The sequence below is a fragment of the Egretta garzetta genome, unplaced genomic scaffold (assembly GCF_000687185.1).
Source record: "Egretta garzetta isolate BGI_Z169 unplaced genomic scaffold, ASM68718v1 scaffold15, whole genome shotgun sequence".
Taxonomy (NCBI): Eukaryota; Metazoa; Chordata; class Aves; order Pelecaniformes; family Ardeidae; genus Egretta; species Egretta garzetta.
In genome coordinates this window covers 4954172-4973900 of record NW_009259798.1, presented here as the reverse complement: position 1 = coordinate 4973900, position 19729 = coordinate 4954172, and the positions used below count along the sequence as shown (strand labels likewise).

The window sequence follows — 19729 nt, the reverse complement described above, 5'->3', positions numbered from 1 at the left end:
ATGGATTTCATGCACCTCAAAACCCTCTTGACAAGTAGCTGAGCTGTCCTGAGATTACCAGTCAGAAACCTGGGGAAGCCAAAAGCAGCCTCCCTCCTGCACTTGCAGCAGGAAGATTTCTCCCACTTGTAAGTCTTCTACAGCTGTGCAGAAGCAAGGAAATCTTTGTAAGAAAGAGGAGTGGACACAGTCATAAACTTGGAAAAATACAGCAGCAGTCTCTATATGCAAATAAACCCCCCTATCCTCTCCTACAAAGTCCAATATTAATTTGCTGAAGTATTTTCCTACCAAGCTAAAGTATTTTGCTGTCATTGCACCCAGACAACAAACGCCACTTGCCATTCAGACAGCAAGTGTGGATTTTGGGGAAGTTTAATAGAGATAAGCAGTACTACCCTGGAATACACTGAAGTCTCCTGCCCCCTATCAGCTACAAAATCTTGAGAATCACAGTTTCTTACAACAGAGACCTTTCTCCATACAAAATTAGGCCTTTGGGACCAACGTCTCTTGTTGTACAAGTCTTCCATGGAATAGCTTACAACATTTAGGAGCAATTGGTTCTTATTACACAACCACAAAACATGCTTTCCTCAAAACCTCTTGGGAATCTGTTCCCCAGCAGAAATCCATATCTTTGTATAATTATGTTGACTTACCAAGTGTCACTAAAGGAATTGTGTGTCATAAAGGACAAATGTCCTTGTGTGATGATAAAGGACTGTATGGAATTGTCTGCCCCTTTTCTGCAGGTGTGTATGTATGTGTGCAAGATGACAAGAGCCTAACCTCAGGCATGGGGGGAAGTAATTAAGAAAAATCTCTCTAAATGCCGGATATGTCATCGCTATTGATAATATGTCATATGTAGTCCTATGAAGATCCAAATGAGGGCTAGAGTTTTGGGTTTGATATAATGTATGTGCAATGAATATTTATTATGATCATGATTTATAAAATGTAGTAATGCTCTTAGGAATGTTCTGAAGAGATACCGTACACATGTCACTGCAGGGAAGCTTTCAATCAGGAAAGTAATCCACTGACTATATGTGCATTTTGTATCCAAGACCAAATTTTGAAAAAAAGGTAAGAAAGAAGGTAAGATGTAACAGCCTTGTCTGGCCGCATTCCTGTTGCGTAAAAGAACCAAAAAGAATGAGGAAGAAAGTCCTGGAGTGAGGCAGCAGCAAGAGACAGAACTGAGAGGCAAAACTGGAGGCTGGATTTTGTACCTGGCTCTGTATGACTTGTAAATGTCCAAATGCCAGGACAGCAGGAGAAATCCTTTGACCTTGGAAAAACTCCTTGTGGCACCACACATGAACGTGAGCAGTGATTAATGCAGTTACTTCGTATAAAAACAAAAGCTCTGTTGGGAGACATCTAAATTTGGGTGGGTCTGGTTGCTGTAAAAGTAACTGAAACACGGAAATTGAAAGACCCTTTGACCATTAGGGCATGAAAATGTATTGGTTATATTTATTACAATAATTTCAGTGGGCTGTCTCTGGACCTAAGTCGAACTAGCACAGCATGGTGTATCATACACAGTTAACACATAGCTATTTGCGTTGATACAGCTGTGTCCCCCTACCTTCCAGCACTGGGAGGCCACATCCAGCCTCCTTATAGGGAGTGTGTCGCTGGCCCATGCTCATCTCCAGCTGTCCCTGACCACTGGTTTTGTCAAAGCCCTGCCAGGGTGCATGCTGACCATGTAGCAGTGGGGACAATCACAGGCCACTGCCAACGTTGGTGCACCGGGCCTCTTTCACTTGCTAGCTCATAGATAATCTGACAGATCCGAATGCTAAATCAGTAGGCTTCAGTGGGAACTGAGACAGGCTCAGTTGGTCTTTCCCTGTTTAATTTTTCTAATTACATTCTTAATTTCTAGAGGTCTAATTACTTATAGTACAATAACAACATTACTAAGAGAAAGAAAAATGAAATGGGATTAAGAAGTTTAAAACAAATAAAAAAAAATTTGCAATTCTGAAAAAGTGTAAGACAGACCTTTCTGTCAGGGCCCAATCCTACTCTCTGTACCTAAACAACAAGGCTGGTGTATCCAGGGCCGAGTCCATGGAAATACATCTGGGCTTCACATCTCAGATGAGCAATTGAAGAGACTACAGGTAAACTAGCAACTTTAGTGCAGAAAATTGAGGATGGGTCATAATCTGAAGAAGGCTTTCAAAAGCTGTTTTGTTTCTTTGAAAGAAAATTGGGGAAGAAAGACAACAGGAGAGGAGGAGGGAAGGTGTGGGCAGAGGATTGGGAATCAACAGCTTCTACTTTGAAGCCACGAGACATTATTCTTCAGTAGCTCTGCGCAAGTCACTTGGTCCTTCTGCCTTACCTGCTCACCTCAGCACAGCAGGGAGCAGAAAACTTTGTGGAGCATTTCACAGTCTGAAATACCGAGGAAGCCTGTCTGCGGAAGAGTGCTCATAACTCCAATGCAGTTAGTGGAGCATCACAGGTTTACTGGAGGCCTAAAGCCTAGTATGAAAGACTCTAAAAATGTTGTTCTGCTTGGGTACGGGGATGTACATGTAAAAATTTTTGGTAAATCCTGCAGTGCATTGCATATTTAGGCAGAGAAAAATAATAAAACTGCCTTCCCCAAAGAAACAGCTCACTGTGGTTTAAGTCGTGATTCATAATCCAGTGAAGTCAAAAATATTCCTGATGTTTCACCGGTTGGTTCACGGGTACTTGGTATTATTTTTATTATTGTCCAATTGTTATTCCTTCTTTTACAGTCTCTCTACTCTCTTAGTCTGGCTCATTTGTCAATACATTACATGTAATGTTCCTAGTAACAAAGCACAATAAAAATCAAAATATACTGAATTGGTTTTACTTAGAATAGAAAACAGATGGGGTATTTTTCAGCATGTTTGAAAAATCAACACATTTCCCTTGTAATATCCAATAACTAGCATTATTCCCATTTTACAGTTTATAGCAGAAACTGACATTAACTCCCTAGCCTTGATGAAGCACCTGCAGCTCTGCAAGGTAAGCCTCACTTTACAAGTCCTGGGTTGCACACCCTGCACTGAGGGGAGTGAATTCAGATTTTTTCAAGGTTCCACGGCTGCTGTAAAGACTGCAATATCATTACTTAGTTTTAGTCAAGCGATTTCATTTCCAGCTTTTGTTTTCTTACTTAGTTTCATTTTACTTTCTTCCTCTACAAGACTATGCCCAATATAACGTAAGGATAAAATCGTAAGGCTTACCTAATTACTACTGCATTACACTTGTATGAACAGTGCAGATACCCAACATTAGACAAATTACTAATACAACAATGCAGCAGTTCTTTCTGTGGCACAAGATTTCTCTGGGAATGTTATTTTATTGTATTTCATTTAGTGCTTGTTTGTTTAAGGGGGAGGAACAGACATTGCTGTATTCCAGTTTGATTCAGCAAGCATTCTGGCCTCAGTCCAGCAAATCACTTAAGCGTGTGCTTAAATGTAATGAAATGAAATTTAAGTTCATAGTGCTGCCTATGTATTTAACATACAGCATGGGCTTAAGTGCTTTATACAAAGCAGGACCAGAATGATGAAAAAACTTAAAAATAAGGCCCATGCCTTTTTACACACACGGTTTTTAAAACCCTAATACTGTTAAAAGGGACATTTTCCAGTGCCTATGCTATGAAAACACTGTGTAGTTCCCCCCCACACACTCCAAAAGCCAACTAACTTTTCTTGATCTGACAATCTGACAGCTATATCCTGTGTAACTGCTAGTCTGGCCCTTTTTAAAAATATCCTATTAAGTTAAGTGGAAGCTTTGCCTGAGCAAGGTATGCAGAAATGAGTCACAGGGAGTATACGGAATTTTCTCAGGAGTTAGGGCTGTGCCTGTTGTAGCCAAAGGCTAAATCTCCGGTGGAACTCAGTAGTGTTCCTCTGAGTACATTTGCTTTCCATACCAATCTCTGTTTTAGTGGGAAACATAAAACCAACATGAAAGTCATGCTGAAACACACCACAAAGAAAGGTGTGTTCTTAACTTGGGTTACCTAACCCAGGTTAGATAATTTAAGCTGCGGTTGCACAGCAATTTAAACCATCTAACTACTGGCTGCCAGGGAGGGTGGAACCACGTCAGCCAACAGTTAGATGTACATCAGCCGCTGCTGCACCGCAGCCCCAGCTTCGACCAGCAACCAAGATAGACAAGGTAACTGGAGTTGGATGATATGGAACATGAAATGCTAACACCGCTTAAAGCTTTAACCTGTCCGTGTAAAGACATTACTGAGATTTTATGAGTTTTTGCAACATAGACAGACCTGGAGAAGCTTTCAAGAGACATGGAAACTCAGTAGACCTGAGTGCTGTCCACAGTAAAAGGAAAACACAGTTCCTTCCTCAGAAGGTTTACAATCAATATGTTCTATTTCCACTGTAAAGGCCCTAAGCTCTTAGCCAAAGGGAAAAAAAAAAAAGAGGAAAAAAAAAAATAAGCAAAAGCTGGCTTTACTTTTCATTGAAAGCTCCAGTGTAAAAAAAAAAAAAAAAGCTGTTTTGTTTTGCAGGTTAGGTGCCTAGGGATTTATTTGTTTGTACATTTGTTTGTTTGTTTGTTTCTGCCAAGAGCAGAAACAACCTTCTTGAATTACTCTGCAGTGAATCAATCTCTTTTCAACAGAAGCATTAAAACCCTCTAGGTTTCATTCATTAACAGAATAATACATATATTTTTCTCGGTAGTGTTTGTTTGAATTACAACCGCATGGAATTCAGAACGAGCTAGTGTGGCTGCGTGGACCTGCTCAAAATTCTCAAAATTCCATTTTAGATTGTTTCTGCTACAAGACTCGATTAAACATACCAGTTATCTAAAATATACTGTTTTTTCTGCTCTCCATTTTTCTTGCCATCTCCAATCACGGCTTGCCAAAAAATAATTTTTAAATGGTGATTGTTTTGCAGTTCTAGCACATCTCAGAAAAGTGAGGAAACAATTACGCTTTTGATCAAAGCATAGATCAGGAGCTAATCATAGAAATTCTCCCAGCTATCCTCATGCCTTCGTGCTGGAGAAAATGTCTTTCTCAAACTTAGCACTTGCTTAGTATAGACTTAAAGAACATCCCCATGCATTTTACACAATATAGAAGGAGATGAGTGCCTTTGGCCCAGTTTCTGTAGCTTTCAGTCATAAATAAGGAAGTGGGAAGAAAGAAAGCAGAGAAAAACATGCACAGGTATGTATGAACAGATGTTGGCTTTGATTTTTTAAATAATATTACATTGTCCCACTTATCTGAAGGTTTCTTGGTGTTTTGAATGATAAAGGTGGGTACAGATTCACTTCTCTTGCCTTCTCTTGTGTTTAAATTTAATTTCCAACTGCTGACTTAAGCACCAGGTTTCTCTGCACACCAGAGGTGTGGTCTCTTGGGACAGAGGGAAGGGGAAAGTGTTATAAGATGTAGACCTTATACGTGGTCATATAAAATTGTCCAAGGAGCCTGTCCCTCTCCAGGATGCTGTACAGAAGAAAACAGACATTGTAAGCCCCAAGGCACTCCTCTGTGCCTCCTTGTGCAGAATGTCTATCCCTGAGGCTTGCAGGAACACCCATGACCAGGAGAAAGGATTTAGCCCTGCATTGAAAGACTGTAGTGTTAGGAAATGGAAAACACATTATAAATGTGTGTTAACCCTAACTGGAAAACCTAAGGAACTCATTTTACTTCCAGCCAACAAAACCTTCAAGAGAACTCATGCTAATTTATATTCAGGTATCTACATTTGGATCTCCATCTGATCTCTATGGATAAGGCTTTGGGTTTGATTCAGTGTAAGGGTGAAGTGAGGCAACATTCTAGGTGTTTATATGTTGGATTTTGCCTTGTTGCATAAGAGCTATAGAATTTCCTGTCTGAAGATTGTCAGTTCACTTTCATCTTCTCATCTCTAATTACATTTATTATATTCCAGAAGACTAGAAATAAACTAAATTCTATGCTAACCTGGAACTTAAGAGCAAAGGATGAGGATTAGGGCAGAGAATTTGTTTAGTTTTGATCTAAGGTAGATCAAAACCAAACAAAATCTTTGAGGCCTGAGAAATTAATCTACTGACTCTCAAAATTCCCTCATGCACTCCAGATGTTCTCCCCTGAACTAGCGCTAAAATATCTTAGCGCTGAGCTAGAAGAAATTGGCTGGGTTTATATCTTTTTTTCGGTCCCTTGCAGTTTTCCATAGGTCAGTGAGCTGTATACCAACCTCTCTGGTCCGGTGTGGCCCAGGAAATTGCAAATATTTTCAGCTGTGTCAGGTTCTGCATATGCAAGTTAGGAGGTTCAAAGGGAAGTTTAATTGACACTAATCCTCATCTTGACTTTTGCTTACCTCCTCCTCTTTTCCCACTAAGCCTTCCCACCTTCCCACCTCAAAGCCACAGAAGCTTTGCAATTTTTCTTATAAAAATATATATATTTAACCCTTTGGCAATCTCTTAATGCCCTTTTATTAAATCCCTTAACTCCTTTTATTAAGTCCAGGGTAATTAAAACGATTATAAACCTCTCTTGAGAGATTATACCCTTTAATCACAATGCATATTTGCTGAGATGTAGGCGACATTTGTGGTATATCAAATATAAAAATACTTTGGGCAAAGATGTTTAATAACAATTTTTAAAACTAAGATCTTGATTAAGGAAGTTTAGGGCATTAACAATCATATCTACGTGTGGTCACAGTGAAAGACTGAAGGACTTCAAATGCTTTTCCACATATACAATGGCACAGTTTTAATCAGGTTCCTCAATTTATTTCAACTCCAGCTCCTCAGCTGGCATAGTCTGTCCTAATGCCATTGACTCCCAAGGTGCTACACTGCTTTTTCACCAGCTCAGTTTGCTGGGCAACCAGAACAAATGCACAAGTAAAATCCCTTCTTGGGTCACTATTCCCCAGACAATGAAAGAAAAATCAAGGACTTCTCTTCTGGAGTGAGCTTGGATCTCCTCTCTGGGACTCCCAAACTGTGTGCTCATCCCATCAGCAGCACTAGTAAGGTGAATGCATCCCCTTGGAAATATATCTGGTTGGATGTTGTTTCAGTATGGTCGTGCACAAATTAAGTAAGTTTAGGAACCCCTGTTCCAGTGCAAAATATGAATGTGCACTGAACTTCTACCATCAAGGTTTGGGGTTTAATTAGGACATTATTAGTTAGAACCTCTCACAAAAGTATGCTTCATTGTCGTGTACATAGGCCATCAAATAGGACCACGTGATATGAAGGCAGCCCTCACCAGTTACTAATCTTTTTTTAAACTAACGGTAAGTCATTTAATCTCTGTGTTCCTTCTGTTTCTTCATATACAGCTTGAATTTCAGTTGACACTTCTAAGACCAAGCTCTCAAGTGTTCAAAAGCCGAGTCTTCTTTAGGGGAAACACTTAAGTGATAATACACACATTATAGGCTGAAGGCACTCTTATAAAGTTGTAGAATGACACAGGTCAGTATAGAATGTATGTATTTACTCTGACACTTGCTACTAGACTGATTCCTAAAATTTCAAAACTAAAGAGTTCTGATAAGAAATAAAATAGGCATCCAAGATTTGTTTTGGTTTATTGCCATTCTTTATTAACAGTGAGGAAAAACGTTAATTTAAAAAATTTTCAGTAGGATAGATGGCCAAGTGCTTTACTCTTGACCACTTCTAATTGCTATTTACTTTCACTGGTGCTTACATAACTAAAGCATCCAAGCACTGCATATTGTCAACACCTGCAGCAGAAAAGAAAGGTATAATTTCCTTTGCCAAAGGAGTCCATGATAACTTAACTGCTCCTAGGTTAACAGTGCATATGCTTAAATTACTCCAGAAAATAACGTTCAGTCTTTAAAACATACTACTGACAGAAGTGAAACTATTATTAATACTCACTATTCTACCTATTTTATTCTCCTGCATGCTTCTGTTTTCATAAAGTAGTCTTTCACAAACAAATGTCAGTAAGAAATTAAGAACTCAAAAAATGGGAAAGAATATAAAATACAGCACAATTTAACTTGGCATCCCTACAATTTTCATTTAGAAGTTTTGGAAGGCCTTGAGTTCTTACTTTAGACACTCCTAACTGAGGTCAACAGACCTATAGCCACTCAGCAAGTGTTCTGCAGCGATACTGTATTTCAGACTTAAATAAAAAAAATTACATTGAGACATAATATAACTAGTAGGAAAGGTGAGACTGCAAAGCAAAAAAGAAGATGTGACTCATTTAAGTGTTTGAATGAAAGGAGGAATTGACATAGGGTGGCATGGAAGAGTTATTGAAAACCACTGTGAAAAGAAATATTTTTTTAAAGGAACAGAGAAATAAAGTTATAAGGATACTGGAGTAAGGCTATAGAAACAAGTAAAGGGAAACACCAAAATAGAACTATACAAGGTCAAATAATATATCTTGCTGTAAAATTTAATAGTGATTTTTCTAAATGTTCATCTACTTTCTGGTTTTCTCCAGTGTTTTTTTTACATTGAAAAGAATGCACTATGTGCTTTCATTTAATTTAAAATGTTGTCAGTATACCAACATCTGAAATGTATCAACATGCCCCATAAATGAGCATTGTGTAGGTGTAAGAAGGAGAAAATAAGGCCCTGCCCACCATGCAATATGGTAACATGAGAGATGTTTTAGGAAATTTTATCAGTAATGCCATCAATTTTCTGGCAATGATGAATATTGCTATACGTTGATAATAAGCAGGACATGTGAGAGGATGAAAGAATTCCAAAGATGCTAAAGTTGTGGAGATACTATTATAGACAAAGCAAAAAGAATATGAGTGTTGCAGAAAAGATGAACTAGAGGGAACTGGGTGTAAGGTTACTTGACTAGTTCAAGAAAAACCTTTAAGGTATAAGTGAAATAAGACGAGTGGAAGACAGGAGTAGTAGGACTCAACCTGTAATTTAAGGCACTGAAATTAGCTGTTAATGCATAGATGTTTACATGTTCACTATAGACCTGGAGTTCCTTTTATAGTTAATGGAGAGCTAATCAATACAGTGTACTGAACCTAGAGAACTAATTCAGTTCATCCTAAAGTAGGCACCTACACTGAATCACTCTCCAGACTCCGCTGACTATGATAGGACCTAGATACCAAGCTTTCAGTTAGATATCTGCAAACAGACATCCAGATTTAGGTCTCTCAAGCTGAACCCCACGTTAGACACCTACAATGTTGATTCATGCATATGGTCACCCAAGGCTTCTCTGTAATCAACACAGAAAAATGAGTACTTCTAGGGTAAGATTAATCTGTGTTATTTTAAATGTTTGTTTAAGGATGAAATTAATTGTGCATTAAAAATACCACTTTTCTTTATTGACAAAAAAGAGTTGGTATCTGGTCAGATAAATCCCCTTGCCTCCTGCATGGCTACTTAGCTGAGGGAGGAAAAAGGAAAGACAAGAAGTAATGAATCAGATCAGCATAAAAATGTCTAAAGGCTGAAGATAATAGAAAATATTGGAGTACATTACATCATTACACAGCTTCATTAGCAACGGTAATGTATGTTTGAAAGAAGTGTTCGTAAATATATGGGTTCACAACACTATGATACATCCAATGTTATCTTGTACACCTATGTTCCTATTCCACTCATGCAAGAAATAAAAATACATTGGAGTTGAAACATGCTGTCATTTACTCAGGCTTATTTGGCCTGAAGTAGACCTTTTAGAGAAATGTTTCTAATCATAATTACTGAGGATGTGACCTGGGAACCCTGACCAAAACTATAGGAAAAAATGAGAAACAAAAAGCCCTCAGAAACACAGTTTATAGTACATTTTTGATGACCAGGTTTCTAAATAAAACTGAGTTTGTGTGCATCCCTGTTAGTTTTTGTTTTACACGAAGAATTTTATCTTACTTAAGAGTACATGCAATTCAAAAGGGACCAACCAAACATATTCCCAATTTCTTAGAGTGAAGGACTATCAAAGATGAGCCTCTAAACTTCTCTTTAAAAATAAAAAATAAAAAAGCATTGCTACTTTCAGGGATAAGCTGTTTGGACACCTGAATCTAAATATTATTTTCTAGTTCTTTAGGACCAAATTCACAGATGGTGCACAGGTGCCTAAACTCCTTTTAGTTTCACAGGACAAACATTTATCCAAACCATTTGGTGTTAGGAAACTTCGTAGATTTGAGTATTACATGCTGTCACATTTATGTTTATGTTTATATATTTGTGACTTTCTCGATCCTATCTTCAACAGCTACTACCTCCAGAGGCTCCTGACTTTTCACTGATCGCATTTGTAAAGTGACCAAAATACTGCTGAAGCTCTGAACATAATGAACTGCTCAGAGACTTACTTAGTGGAAGCCAAAGCTTCATGATATTCTTGAACGGAGACAGCAAATGCTCATCTCACCAGTAGTGCGAAATCCTGTAGACATGCTCTGATCGCATCTAGGACATTAACACCGTATGGGTCTCTCCACGTTACAGCTGGGAATAGCCGATGGGCAGAAAGACTGTATGATGCCTGCCACAAAAAATACAGAAATTGCATGTGCTGCTTGCTAGGACAGTAACTTTGGGGACAACACCAAGCTGAGTGGTGCAGTTGACACACCTGGGGGACGGGATTCTTCATGGGGAGACCTTGTTGGCTCCAGGGAAACCTTATTGCAGACTTTAAGTAGTTAAAGGGGACTTATAAGAAAGATGAGGACAAACTTTTTAGTAGGACCTCTTGCAATAGGACAAGGGGTAATGGTTTTAAACTAAAAGAGGGTAGATTCAGACTAGGCATAAGGAAAAAATATTTTACAGTGAGGGTGGTGAAACACTGGAACGGGTTGCCCAGAGAGGTAGTGGATGTCCCATCCCTGGAAACACTCAAGGTCAGGTTGGACGGGCCTCTGAGCAACCTGATCGAGTTGGAGATGTCCCTGCTCATTGCAGGAGGGTTGAACTAGATGACTTTTAGAGGTCCCTTCCAACCAATACACTCAAGCATCGCCACTGGCTGTCAGGTCTGGTTTCATCCTCTTGTTTGCATGATTAGTTACTTTACATTTGTGGGGAAAATAATGAAGTCTTTCTCATTTGCACATGGGTCTTTTTTTAAATTTTTTTTTCCTTCACATTCCTCATACTGAATCAACATTTATCTCACAATCCCCTCCACAGTCTACAGATTAATTTCTACCTTAAAGACACTGGTATGTAACTCCAAGGATGTGAATATCAAAGACAGTGCAATTTCCTTTCTTGGACATTGTTCTTTTCCAAACATTTTCTCCAAAAATAATAATAAAGTGCCCAACCTAGTGACAGTTTTAGAAGACAGACATAATTTCTAGACTAAAAAGCAAATTCATAACAATATTTTATGACTGTTCTTAGGAATTTAAAAGAAAGAAATTATCTAAGTGCTTTTAAAAATGTTTTATGAGAATTCCCAGCTACTAGCGACCACTGAACTCTGTATAAGATATTGGATAGTTCCGTCATCTCTTACATCATGAATTGCAATATTGAGTAAAATTAAAATTAAATTGATTACAATATTAATTACAATGTAGTCATTATTATGTCTATGTCATACTGTGGAAACAAGGTTATGCCTAAATGTAATTGCCATGCGTTGCACAAGAAAAAAGCTATTTGTATACAGATACTAAAAATATGAGTCCATAAAATATTCTAATTTGTTACACATATACACTACTTTGTTGTATGAGGAAGTGAAACCTTTGAATGCTAAACCACTAAGTACTTATTTTTGATGGTGTTAGGAAGAAAAATGGAGATAAGTGCCATTGAAATATTTTGTTTAATTGCAACTAAAATGACTATGCAAATTAAATTAACTATATTTCCTACATCCATCCACTGTTTTATTCTAAGAAGCAAATCCATTAACCTGCAGTTTTCTCCAAGTCGTTGCTTTAAATTTCATCTGTTAAATAAGATCAAGCAACTTGTTGATGGTACCCAGCAGCAATAAAGAAATCCTTAACATATTTCTTGTATTGCCCCTTTCACATTGTCATCCCTCTTTCTCTAAGGTACAGAGCAGTATTTGGGCCGGTTCCAGTAAAAGCCCAATGTAGATGCTCCAAACTGTCCTCTGGGGAGAGCCTGTGTCTCTCTGGTGACTGCAAAAGGAGAATTAGGAAGCTAAGCAGCTAGGTGCTTGAAACTGTGTAATGCTTGTAATGCTTGCAGATTAGAAGGTATAACTAAACAGATGTGGAAAGCATGATTCATTCTAACTGTAATGTAAAACTACACTGTATTTAGCTGTTAGACACTGTTCTTTTGGACAACAGGACTCTTGTCATAATTTTATAATGATTGATATAGCAACTCACAGACACGCAATCTAACCTCAGCTTTAGACAGATAGCATCGAAGGCAGTTCGTCTCCGTAAATGCATGCAGTATAGAAGATAGAAAGCAGTAAATACTTAAAGCAGACAAATGAGGTTGGGAAATCGGGAGCACAGGGTAAGAAAAAAGAAATAAACTTGTTTTACCGTAAAGTGAAAATGTCTCCACTTATCTAAACAATGTCAGATGGAGAACTATATCATAGCAAATGATATAGCTCACAAATAGTGCAGCTGTATGGTACATATGGAGCCTAACGATTATGCATACAAAATGTGACTCAACAGTTCAGAGTTCAGTAACAAATAGGTCATAATTCAGTTATAAGTCTGGTGAATTTTAGGTCTGATAAGTCTACACACCCATCCATTTCATCATGGAGTTAAGAAATACTTGCCATTAATTGTACTTACTTTGTAGGTACATTTTTGTTTTTAATTTCTGCATTATTTAGGTGTGTCATATTGTGATCATAAATACGGGAAATAAAACACCTTTTTTTTTGCTTTTTCTTCAAAGGACCAAGTGGACAGTCTGGTTACTTTGTTGAAATACACGCTTAGCTTTAGTTAGGAGGGTTCATGAATCAACACATACAGAAACCCTTGTGCGCATGCAGCACGTATGTTAATCTATACATACAGCATACATACAAGGAATCTTCACAGCTCAGGGATCAAGAATTCATTTTATCTTCTCTGAGCTGACTGTTGCTCAAACAGGTATATAACTAATGTCGTTGAAAGAAGGATGTGGCTGGTGAGGGCACAGAGCTGGATGCAAATCACAGATCTGCAGGCAGGGGAATTTATCACCTCATGCGACCTAACAGCAAAATGCCTGTTTCACTGGGGCCAAGCCTCCTTGCAGGGTCAGCACAAGCAGAGAGGCAGCAAAACCCAGGGTTATGGTAGCAGATTGGAAAAGGCAGCCCAGCAGAAGTGGAAGCTTCTCTGGGCACAGAGCAGGGGCTCTGAATTCAGGCAATTGCTGAGGCAAGCTGGTCCTTGGCTTATCAATGCTCCAGTAGTAGCCAGAAGTGCAGTGGCAAAACACTCCATGCTGGCCCTGCAGTCAGCTTCTCTTCCATGTTTTGCACCACTACTTTCCTGTGAGATTTCTGAAAGTGCTGTGTATCTTGTGTTTCTACTGAGATCCCTGCTTACTTTAAAGGGGTCGTTGTGACACCTCAAACCCCCTTCAGTTTGATGGCTTTGGGGTCCTGAGAGAAGACACATCGCATGTAGTTTAGGTACAAAGGCCAAGAGAAAGGGGAAGGGGAAGGAAGAGAAGGAAAGGGGAAATTGAGACGAGGAAAAGAAAGGATATAAATCATGAAGCATATGCCAAGAGTGTGACAAACAACAGGTTCATAAAGAAGTAATTAAATTCATGATCTCGAACTTAAAACTTTAAGTAGAATGAAATCTTCTGATTTAAACCAGCCACAATCCAGGAAATTCAGGTTTAAGAATGGGATTCTTTTAAAGTCATTTTATCCTAGCTTGGTTTATCAGTATACTTACCAGGAGCAAATGTGCCCTCTGCAAATTATACACATCATGAAATCTCAAGCAACCCTGCCAAGACCTGGTGATAAGTTGCTATAACAGCAGCTTGGGGTTTGAGAAATGCACTTTCCTTCACACTCATGGCAACAGGTGACCTAGTGGTAATGACATCATTAACACGCTTCACCTTTTTAAGCTCTCCCGCTGGTGTTTTACTTATACTGGTTTATGGAGGAATCATTTCATTTTGCTGTTTCAAGTCCCTTGCGTTCTTAGTGGTATTCTTAAGAAAATAAGCAGAAAAGTGGAAGGAGACCATCCTCTGGGATAAGTGATTTGGGAGGAACCATCTGATTCCATCAGCAGATACTGTCTTGTACGAAAAAGAACTTAGGAGTTTTTCTAGCAGATCAGATAAGATTGAGGTCAATCTAATTCAGCTTTCCCTTCAGGAATTGGCAATAACTGCTTTTTAATAAGCAGTTATCAGGTACTTACCACATTTTCTAACAGATTCTCCGGGTAGATATGCTCGGATTTGTTATGCAAATGTAGGGATGTATATTAAAAAAAAGGAATAGTGTCTCTATTCATTACTTGACTGAGTCCTTCTGGACTCTTCACTCCAGATATGCAAGCAGAAGGATGTTTTGTTGCTGTTGTTGCTATGTCTCTGTGTCCTTCTCTATGTACCCTTCTGGGTACTTATTCTTCAGAAAATGCTACTAAATGAGTTGTTTACCTCTTCTTTTCAAAAGCTATTTTTCCTATACCTCTCAATTCTTTTTATTGTGTAAATACAAAAGAATCGAAACCCACTATCTTCTATTTAACAATTGTAACTTAATAACACCCTACAACTGAGATTTTTGTTTACAAAAACATTTGTCCTTGACTACTTGCTCCCTACAGCAGCAATATGAAAACAAACCTATTAAGTCCTGAAAGTTATTTAAAAGAAGAAGAAAAAAAAAGACAAACCCAAAGTACTGGTAGTACAGCATCTAGCAGCAAACAGTACAGTATATGGGAGCATTTCTGAACCATATGGGGCCAGATTCCATCTCCACTGACACCACTTGGACATTTATCGCTGAATTCAAAAGGATCAGGCCAAGACTCCCACGCTGAAAAAGAGGCTTTCAGATGGGATTTGTGTTGAATATCCAAACAAATCTAAGTATTTGACACCTTTATTATACTCTAAATGCTTGGATACCACAACAATACAAGACAGAACTGGGTTGTCTCAAGAAGAGAAAGGAGAAGTAATTGCTGTCTTCAACTACCTAATGGGAGGTTACGGAAAGGGTGGAGCCAGACTCTTCTGGGAAGTTAAACACAAAAAGACAGAAGGCAATGGACACGGGTTGCAACAAGGAAAATTGCAAATACATAGAAGGAAAAGTTGTATCAGGCATGGCAGTCAAAAATTGAAATGCGTTGTCTGGAGAGGCTATGGAATCTCCATCTTGAAGATGTTCAAACCTTGGCTGCGTGTGACCCTGAGCAACCTGGATTTGGCCCTGCTCTGAGTGGAGGATTTGGACCAGATGTTCTGGGAAGGGAAGGGAAGGGAAGGGAAGGGAAGGGAAGGGAAGGGAAGGGAATCTGTTCAGTTTTGCCTGTTCAATCCTTATACAGTACATTCCTACACTGTAAAGAGACAGTGACAGATCGTTCTGTGATTTATTTGTTCAGAATATGATTTCCATCTGCTAGGAAAGTATTTGGCCAGTATACGGCTGTAACTTTTTTTTTTTTTAAAGTTATACTAAGTCTAACTGTAAACTCATGTTATGAAGCCCTTGTTGGAAGTCAAGCAGGCACAAGTTAGAAATGGATGTTTGAAAAGCTTTTCTTCTTCAAGAAGACTCAAGTGACTCGTACCTTGTCTGAAAACAGTACAACAGCAGTTAAACAAAAATTGCTGAGAAAATGGGGCTTGAAAATAAGTTAGTTTGCTGTAGCTAGTAAAATTAAATGTACCCTGTGATTATCCACACCAATTGTCTCTGCATAAGATTTGTCTTTTACTGTTTTTTCACTGTACTGGGAAAGTGGAAGCATGATAAAATCCACATCAAGGGAATGAAAACAAGGATTCTATTTATGGAATGATTGTGGTCCTCAAGTATGAATTTAGAAGATACTAAGCCTATTCAGGCCAAATCTTCAAACAGCCTAACTTGTGTAGGCCTAGCTGAATCCAAACACCGTTGTACCAATTTGTGCATGTTGAGGATCTGGATTTACGGGACTGAAATGTTACTAACTACAATTCCCAATGTTCTTGGTACAGAAGCTGGCTGAGGCCCAAGAATGCCCAGGTTATCGGTACACCAACAAGCTACAGTAGGGCACGGACGTATGGTACAGCCATTACTGTGGCGATTTTGCCCACATACTGCTGTTACTCTCTATTACCTCATGGCAAACATAAGATGTTCTGTACCTTCGTCAGCAAGCAAGCTACTTCCTTTGTGGTTAAAGTAGGGGCAGATGTCCCAGACTAGCTCCTTGCAAGTTGATCCTTAAACTACTTACTGGCCATTAGGCCATTAATCCATACCTTTTTTTTCTGGTTCAGCATGGGGAAAGACAATGTCAGAAATACCTGTACAGACTAGAAAATAAAACAACTCCTCTGTCTCAACAAGCTTACCAAAATGACCAAACACATTTCACAGACTTACACATCTTGCTCCTGTCACACCAAATGCCACCACGCCTCTTGAGACAGCCACCTGCCAAGTTTCATTGTTCATTTGATGCATGCTTCACAGGTCTGTATCTTCCCCGGGATTTTTAATTTTACTAACGTAGCGCAAGTAGTAACAAATAGGATCTTCAGCTACAAACGCAAACATTAATTCTCCTATGCAACGATGGACCGCTTTAAGAATAAGCCTTTTGTAATGCAAACAAGAACTGCATTCAAGGAAGATCTTCGCTTACTACAAATACCTCATTTGCTGTGGCGTAGCAAGTGTACCTCCATCATTTACTTCTCCACCTGTCTAACATACCAAGGCCAGTCCCTCAGCAGAAGCATGCTAGCCTACCTCCATCATTTACTTCTCCACCTGTCTAACACAAGGCCAGTCCCTCAGCAGAAGCATGCTAGCTGTGTTTCTGATCCCTCACAATTCTCTGTGTAAAGTGGATATTCCAGAAGTCTTCACAGGACACAGGAGTCTTTCCATTAACTGTGGTATGTTCAGTCCCCTAGGATGGTCCAAACATCACAAGAGACGTCTGAAGTATGAAAAAAATAGGAAAATTATTCTTACTACAATTGCTTTTTAACCAGATATGGAAACATCCTGCCTAGCCAACTTTTCATAGAGCGTCCACCTATAGTTTTGTATTTCATGAACATCGCAAAGTTAAAGATTTTATTTAAAAGAACTTCATTTAAAAGAAAAATAGTAAATGGCACATCATGTAATTGCTATTTATTTTCATAAACATGAGGTATTTCAAAGTGCTATAAGACGCAGCACTAAATGTACATCGTTGGAAGAAATGAAACACAGAACTTTGCAGTTACCCAGTTCTATGCACCAAACATTAACAAATACATTAACTGGAAGAAACAGGCTAGGAAAAGGCATATATAGTAAATTTCTTTACAAAAGTTTCTTAGTTCAAAAAAGTGATAAAGTAATATCTACTCAAAACTTTCACAACTCATTTTCATACGAAAATATAAGTATCAAATTTAGTTATGTATCAGCATCATACTAAAGTATACAGGCAATGTAAGAATTAGTACAGTACATAACAGAGATTAACAATATATTTGTATACAAAAACATGCTCCTCAAACATTGAGGTATTACAGTACTTAGGTATGAACTTCCAGTCTAATACTGGTAGCAAAAGCCACCTCTCATAACCCAAGACATGTACAAAAGGCAAGTGTGTAGATGGTATTTACAGAAAATTCCCACAGGGGTACAAAATGCCAACCCCTAAAGTAACATCTGTTAGAACATAAGCACCATAAAACTTAGGAATGAACATTTTAAAACTCAACTAGATGTCATCAGCAGCTCCAAATGCTCACAACAATTTAGAAAAAAAAAAAATCCCCACCATCTACAGTTCTTAAGAAAAACAAAGGCAGTCCATTGTTGTTTGGTAGTCTTGCAAAAAACTCCTTGCAAGAGCATCCATTTGCTCCGTACCCGGATAATAGAGTTTGTCAATTACTTCAGGGACTGGATTGAAAGTAAAACCAACATTCTTAACGTCAAAAAACACAATTTTTTTTAAAGAATCAAAAATGTGCAAAGTGGCAATGACTGTCCTGGTCAGCCAAAACAAAACAAAACAAAACAAAAGTTTAGCAAGTCCGCTTGTATTCTATTTTCTTTAGCAATTGTTGTTGTCTGGCTTGCAATTTTTCCTTTTCTAGCAATAGCTTCTGCTCTTCTGCCTGAAGGGAATGAACATATTCAGTGGCTTTTTTCAAGATCACAACTTTTGCAGCTTTTTCATTTTTAACCAGTTCTGGAACATGGTCCCTTAGTGTGAGGAAACTTGACCGTAGATCATTACGCCGTTGACGCTCCAGGATATTATGGTTGCGTCGACGTTCGCTATCCTCTGAATCAGAGTTTCGAGGACTTGAACTCTTAGACTTTGGTTGGATCGTGGGTTTTACTGGACGGGGCACCTCGGTTTTTAACTTTTTCTGCGGTGGAGCATCTTCACTCTCCATGTATGGAGAAGGAGCGGCATAATTATGCTGCTGGTGAATTGGTGCGCAGCGCTTTAAAATCAGTTCATTCTGCTGTGTCCTGACTGACGGAAAAGCGGCATTTTTAGGACGCACTGTAATAGTAAGGGTGGTAACAGCCTTGTTGGAGGAGGAGCGTCTTTTCTCCACTGTCACAACATCTATTTCTTCTTCTTCATCCTCTTCTTCCTCATCTTCATCATCTTGTGGCAATAGAAAATGGAAAATAAAATGGACGTTATTCTCACAGAAAATACTCCGGACAAGCATCAACCCTGATGTATTTATTGATAAAATATGTACAGTAAAAGCAGCAATGAAATAACTTATGGCAGAAATAGGGTGTGCCCACCATCTGTAGTCAAGATATAGATCTGGAAAAGTATGTAATATACATGAAATGACTGAAGAACAGTGATTTCTGAAAGTTTAATAAGTTTAATGAGCTTTTTTTAAAAAACTCTTCCAATTTTCAATCAAAGCGGGGCTACCACCCACATAATTGCAGAGGCAGGGAAGAGCTGAGAGACAGAATGTACGTCTTTTGAATGGAATCGTAGAGCTGCGGTACAAAAGGCATGCACAGTGCCACAACACAGCCCTCGCTTGGTAGAAAAGCAGCCGGAAAGCGAAACAATCGCTGGGTTTGTTCTGAGGCAGAAGGTGAAGCTGCTCCAGCCGGGGACCCTTTAAGCCGGCGCTTGGTGCTCTGCCAAGAAGACAGCTGTTGGAAGTGCTTCCTCACCCAACGCTGTCAAACCAGACATTAAAGGGACAGCAGGCTTCGAAACCCGGAGCAGATCACCAGGTTTATGGCGATGGTCCTATGAACCAGCCCAGCTACACACACAAAACCAACTTTCAGCCCAAGTGGACTTCTCTGCAGGCACGGGCAGGAGATGTTTCTAGGCCCTTTAGGTTCTGTCAGGGCAAGCGCCACTCGGAGGGGTCTCCAGCCTCCTCCAGCCTTCCCAAATCACGCCTAAGGGCACGCACAGTCACCCCCCTCCAGCCCCGTCCCCAGGGT

The 19729-nt window shown here is 39.0% G+C and overlaps 1 protein-coding gene across 1 annotated transcript in view; it reads right to left on the bottom strand.

Moving 5' to 3' along the window:
- Positions 1-18306: 18306 nt before the first annotated feature.
- MYCN (MYCN proto-oncogene, bHLH transcription factor) overlaps positions 18307-19729 on the bottom strand; it is a 2422-nt gene continuing 999 nt past the window's right edge. Inside the window, exons 2-3 of the mRNA XM_035895334.1 lie at positions 19448-19526; positions 18307-18905 (exon numbers count right to left, since the gene is read on the bottom strand). Of these exons, the coding sequence (XP_035751227.1) occupies positions 18307-18905; positions 19448-19526 (678 nt within the window). The remainder of the gene's footprint in view (positions 18906-19447; positions 19527-19729) is intronic.